Here is a 6,722-nt window from a genome sequence, read left to right as displayed (position 1 = left end):
CTAATTGGTAAATGATATCCTCTCATCGGCATTACATGATAGATGAAAAGTAAAAGTGACCACGGGTTATTTATCTTTGTGATAAATGACTTAATTATAACTTAATAGTAATTGACTTTTCATAAAGAAAAATATAATAGTTACCATGAGATAAAATAAGGTCATATTGAGAAAATGAGTTTATCCCAAAAAGATTAAGGATATCTTATGAGGGTAACACACTTATGGCAAGGTTATTGGATGAGTACTGATTAAGTAACTTTCATAATGGTATGTAATTAGGGAGACCTCAGTCATGATACTATAGTGGAATGCCATTGTGACTAAATAAGTTTATAATTAATAAGTGAAAAGATGGAACTTAATTATAAATTATTTGAGCCCTAATTACATATGTTCAAACGGTCCTAGCTCGTTGAAACTCGAAATGAATTGAGTGTAAAACCAAATGAATAGAAATGATGAAGTTAGAGAAATATGTCGCATTTACAAATGAATATGTTTTTCTCATTAAGTACATAAATGACTTGAGAATTAATTTAAGGTTTTCAAATTATTATTTAATTGATTACAATTAAATATTGAAGTTCGAAAATTAAATTAAATTAATTAGTCATTATGAATCCATTGAATATGAAAAATAAATATATTTCCTTAATAACCCTAGAATGAGAAGGAAAGGAAGACTCCCACATTCTTGCTTATACTCTGCCACCTTACTTTTGGTCTCGATCCATCACCACCACTATTTTCACCTTCAATATCTTTTGATTCTCTATTCAGTCAGGTTGAACCGACCTCCATCAGCTCAGTCATTTTCTTTTCGTGACTCCACCTTGTTAATCATACACATAATACATTTCATACACAAAGCTCTTGAAAAACTAGAACAAAACTCGTTGCATTTGCATACAAGGGAATTGATAGCTAATGCAATAAATGGATTGAAAAGGATACCACCTGTACCCTTTAGCCTTGCAGCCGCTGCATGATAGTTATGCTTCCAAATTCTCTTTTCCTGTACTTTCCCACTATAATTGGCAAACCCAAGTAGTCATCATTCTCTGTTTTTTTGTAGTAAGTTACAAGCACATCAGCCTATGCAATCCCATTTGTAAGATGGAAAAAATGGTGTTTCAACCCTCTACCTGTTCTGTTACAGTACGACCCATAATGTAGTGATATTTTGGCCCAACTTGACAAAATTGAAATATTGGGTCAAGTTTGCATGGAAATATATATTTCACTTCAATAATAATAAGATACGCGGCGAGTTGGAGGAGCAGTTGAATTAATGATGATGATCTAACGGGGTCCCGTGGACGGCAGAGATTTGTGTATTTACTTTGAAGGTTTAAAATGATGAAAAATATTTTTAAAAAGGCATAAATTATTATTTGATTCTTAAAAATTAAAATATATTTATTTTCTTATTTTGAAATTTAAATTTTTTATTTAAATTGATCCCTAAAGTACATTCACTTCCTATTTGACACTTAAAGTATGTCTTTTTTTTAGTTCATTTTTTTATAACCATTAACAAAAAATTATAATCAATCACAAAAGTAAAAAAAATATTTTATTAATGTATATATAAAATATAAAAATAAAAATATTATAAATTTAGAATATATATAATCTAAAAAAACATAAAAATTATAAAAAATATAAAAATAAAATTAACGAAAAATATGATAATTGAAATGAAATTATTTGAGATTAATAATATTATTTAAAAAATGTAAAAAAAGTATTTTCAAAAAGTAAAAATAAAAATTCTAAAATATTAAGTCTAAAATTATAAAAAATATTTAAATTTCAAGTTTTTTTTTCAATCACTTGAAACTTAAATACTTTTTTCATTTTTATAACATTTTTCAATTTTTATATATTATTTTTAAATTTTAAGTTTTTTAAATTTTATAATTTTATAAAAAAAGTATTTTTAAACTTTTTTTCATTATATCTATTATACATTTTAATCAATATAATATATATAGTATTTAAAAAGTAAAAAATGACATTTGTCATATTCTCATAGTGCCATGTGATTGGTCAATGCATGGTTAACTGTGGATCAGCAGTTGGTCAACTTTGTTTAAAAGTTGGTCAAAATCAAAATTATTTTTTAATATTTAAATATTTAATTTTTAATTTAAATTTAAAATTTTTTATTTTAAATAAATTTAATTGCTATATAACATTTTGTTCATTGATTAAAACATGCCAGGAGATGTTTTTCTATTACCAAAGTTGCCTAATAAATTTTATTTAACTTTTGTTACAAAATATATCGAAAATAGAAAAATTAATACTTTAAATATTAAATTAAAAAAATTAAATACCAAAAAGAGAAAATGGGTATCTTTATTTGCTAAATGTGACTTAAGTCCTTTGGAAACGGGGACTCTTTTTCTTGAGATGCCCTTTTGTAATTTGACAGTTTCTCCAAAAGGCCAGAGCAATAATGAAGCATGCAAATTGCAGGCGTTAATCTTACGCACCGCCCCCAGCAAGGCTACCCCACCGTTTTCTATGTTTTGTTTTCGGAAGATTCCTTTGTCATGTTCATTATTTCTTATTTATTCATTTTTCATTTCAGTAATTAATATTTTACATTTAATTTCTAAATTTATCATAACATTATTTAATAATTTTATTATAAGTTTCGATTATATCTATTTTTTATATAATATTAAGTATACATAATTTCTTCTTAATTTATTAATAAAAAAATAATCCATTTCAGTACACTTAAATTTATATCATTTTACATTTAACACTCAATTTACAATTTATTATAATCTTTAAGAGTAGAGAATAAAATAAGATTCTGTTGTTTATCTATATAACTTCTTTGTATTTAGAATTTAATATAATATTGGAAGCAGCAAACAATACCATTAGTTTTTTGTTGGTTAGTCATGTTTAAAAAACATATAAACTTTTATTAACTAAATAATTAGAATTAGAAAGAATTTTCTTTTTAATAAAAATAAAAGAAAGAAGCCAAAGGTGGCATTAGATCTCCATTTTATTTTTATAAAGTAGTGGATATATATTATGGTGTGAAAAAAATATCATATATGACGCATATTTTGTTTATTCTGAACTTCATTTCCTTGTAGTTTTATTAACAATATAAGCGCCATAGCTCTCTTTCATTAGTCTCCGCCTCTGTTATCGCCTCTGGGGCTCTTGTTACTTAACCTAGGGCTGTTCTTTATTTTCCTTTTCTCTCTGTTCTTTGTTCCGTTTGCTTTACTTCTTTCTGCTTCAATGTCGTTTAGGGGATTCAGTCGGGTATATCTCACTCTGTCATGACTTCTTTATTGTTTTATTTCCTTTTGAGATGTTAAAAAAAAATGTTTAATCTGCTATTTCTTATGTTGATATCAATTTATTGTATCTGTTAAGGTGACTTTCTGCTATTGCATGTTGTATATGTTGTTTGGTTTTCTGTAAAACTTTGAATTACTTCTCATGTTCCAATCGATGCTCCAAAATTAATAAACATGTCGACCCATTTTTTATCATCTCTTGAAAAATATGAAAACTCTGATTCCACCTTTACCAATAAAATAAATGTATAAGGTTGATGCTTGTATTTCCAGCCAAATGCTACATCAGGCATCGGCGTTGCTGATCAGACCAAGGATACTTTCTTGGAGCTGAAAAGGAAGAAAGTTTATCGGTATGTGAAATATAGGATCGATGAGAAGAAAAGGGAGGTTGTGGTTGAGAAAACTGGTGCCCCTGCTGAGACCTATGATGACTTCGCTGCATCTCTGCCTGAAACTGATTGCCGATATGCCGTCTACGACTTTGATTTTGTTACTTCTGAGAATTGTCAAAAGAGCAAGATTTTCTTCATTGCATGGTAGATTTTTGCCTTTGGTTTGACTATTATTGCAGTATAACAAATTTGACACTATTAATTACTTGTTAGTGCAAAGCTCCTTGTTAGTGCAAAGCTCCTTGTTAGTGACTGCGCTGTTGTTTTATTCTTACTTTCATGGAGCTTATGTTTCAGATTGTTCTGATGTTTAAGTGGATATGTCTGTATGCTATTTGTTACCCTTTTTTTGTTCTTTAATGTGCCATAAAGAACAGATAAAGTTTTATTTAAGTGTTTGGCCTGCAGCAAGAAAGGACATAAAATACTGATAGTATTTGACCCATGGTTTATTTATAGACTTGAATAAATGACCATAAGCGGACATCTGATTTTACTTAAGTTTTTTACTTTACTTGGAAACCTACTCTTTCTAGCCTATGGTTTCACCAAGGATAACAAATGGTCCTATTTTGTGTCATTTACTTACATGACGTCATTATTGTTGTTTTCATATTGACAAAGTTGCCGATGGGATGTTCTTCTTACTTAACAATTGTGTTTTGTTGATCAGGTGCCCTTCATCCTCTCGAATCCGTGCAAAGATGCTTTATGCCACATCAAAAGACAGGCTTAGAAGGGAACTGGACGGTATCCATTACGAGATTCAGGCTACTGACCCTACAGAGATGGATCTTGAAGTGGTGAGGGATCGTGCTCATTGAACAGTTTGCAGTTTTAGCTGTTCCATTTGAAGAGATTACCCAACTCTGCGTTACTCCTTCCTTCATAAAGCTAGGTGCAGGATCATTTTCGCATACAAGTTAGTGTATATTTAGTCCTTGAATAACCAGAATCTGGTAAAAAGCTGATCTGAAGCTCTAGGCTAAAAGTAACTTTGTTGCCATGAATTCAGATTCTTTACCATTCACATATATTGGCAATTTGGCATGTCTCACAAATGTTCTCTTTGCTTCCCTACCTAATGTATTTCCTGCTCCAACATTTGGAATTAGAAATATTGTGGGATTAAAGAAAAAGCCTTTCAGTATAATTGAGGAGCATGGTTTACAATGCTTCAAGAAAGTTAATAAAATGTAGGAATTTTTCAAAGGGTAAGCGCTTTCACAAGCTTCCTATTACCCAAATTGAATGATATAATGAAGAATTTATAAAAGAAAAAGGGTACATTGTACAGAAACAAGATGAGGAGGACAACTAATATAGCGGTTTGCCATTCAGCAAGGTTCCTTGCATCTCCCTTTAGTTTGTCTTGTCCTGATTTCTGGACCAACCACAAAATCCCAAACGAGTTAACTAACTCCTCAAGCTTCGACATGCAAATGCCTCGGCAGCTTGCATAATATTTGCCGGCACAAGCATGTGTCCGACACTGAAAGAAGCGTAAGCCTTAATAGTCCATGGCCCTATGCACTCACGATTCTCTGTAGCTTAGCACATTTACGGAGAATTGAACACTCTTAACCCCCCGGGAGGAGGGGGGTGTTTTTTCCAATTTATCTAGTCAGGTATCCAGTCTTACCACTAAAACAAAAAGATCTAATTCTACCAACAAGATCAGAGGATCGTTAACCATTCACTCCCAATGACAACTACCATATTATATATCCACTGTGGCATGCTCTTGAATTTTTGTTGATGAAGATTGTGGAACAAGTAGAATATGCTATCAGAAAATAAACCCCGCCAATGTACGGCTTGAACTATTTGTAAAAGAGCTGGCTGTTATTTATAATGTCATTCTGTAGATAGCTTTAGCCTAACTTCATATTTCATAGGCTTAAAGAACATTTTGAAAATCAATTAAACACGTCGATACTAGAATGGCAAGCGAAACTCTTTCCTATGTTTAGAGTTTAGGGTTTTCTATGAACATAGGGGTGAAGGCAAAAAAATAAAAAAGTTTTGGGCAGCCTACATTGAATCATAAATTGTGTGTATGAGAGGGGGGAAGGCAAATTTACAATTATACTAATTTATAATTTCATCATTTTCAAAAAGATATAGAAAGCAATTTTTCCATTTAAAAGGGCCAAGGTCAATGCTTGCCTCCCTTAGATTAGTCCTTATATAAACATAGTGAGAGTGCAATGCGATTTTACAGCTTTTTTGTTTTCTTGTGATTTTTCTTTACTTTTAACTTTTTTTCTTTCTTGTTTTTCTCCCTCTTTGGGTTTCTGAGGTTGATTCACATAGATCTACATAGGGGTCTCGGTGACTTAAATTTGAAAATTGGGTGTATCAAGAGGTTTGGGAGGGAGAGGCAGGAAATGGAAGAGATGGCTAGTGGTAGACTGTGAGCAAGTGAATCAGGGATCCAAATAAAGGTTGTTGTGGTTGGAATGTTAAGAGGGTTTCCCTACTTAAATACATGCCAATTCTTAAAGGGGCGAGGATTTAGAAAAGATTTGTGTAATTTCGTATTTTTTTTGTTATTAGAGCATGATGATAGAGAACATTGCGGATCTTTTCCGCAAACTTTTCTTCATAGTCAAGGAAACTTCAAATGTGGTGGGTGTGATCGTAAAGGGATTGGGAGAGTTAGCTAAGTAGGAAAACTGGGTGGTGGTTGGGTTATTATTGAAAGGACTTCCAATAAAGAGGCTCTCATTGTAGTTTTTAAATCTGTGATTGTAGCATCCAATGTTTTTTGTGGTTAAATTTGGATCTAAAGATGATAAAAATAAGATTGTGGATGAAAACCCTTGGTGTTTAATCCAAACCTATTTATTATACAACACTTTTTGGTGTTATATAGTTCTAGGTATTATGTGTTCTCATCAACTTCATTCTGGCTTCAAATCTACAATACCCCTTTAGATACATAAATCAAAATATGGCAATGACTCTTGGGGGAATTGTTGAA

The 6,722-nt window shown here is 31.0% G+C and overlaps 1 protein-coding gene across 1 annotated transcript; it reads left to right on the top strand.

Annotated features, from left to right (window-relative positions):
• Nucleotides 1-3,029: 3,029 nt before the first annotated feature.
• Nucleotides 3,030-4,770, top strand: LOC107955253 (actin-depolymerizing factor). Its single transcript, XM_016890996.2, has 3 exons — nt 3,030-3,303; nt 3,615-3,880; nt 4,410-4,770. Exons 1-3 carry the CDS (start codon nt 3,280-3,282, stop codon nt 4,558-4,560), a joined length of 441 nt encoding a protein of 146 aa, XP_016746485.1. The 5' UTR covers nt 3,030-3,279; the 3' UTR covers nt 4,561-4,770.
• The last annotated feature ends 1,952 nt before the right edge of the window (nt 4,771-6,722 follow it).

The sequence above is a fragment of the Gossypium hirsutum genome, chromosome A07 (genome assembly GCF_007990345.1).
Source record: "Gossypium hirsutum isolate 1008001.06 chromosome A07, Gossypium_hirsutum_v2.1, whole genome shotgun sequence".
In the NCBI taxonomy this organism is placed as follows: Eukaryota; Viridiplantae; Streptophyta; class Magnoliopsida; order Malvales; family Malvaceae; genus Gossypium; species Gossypium hirsutum.
The sequence above is the reverse complement of the archived record's forward strand: the minus strand, read 5'-3'. Positions and strand labels throughout refer to the sequence as shown.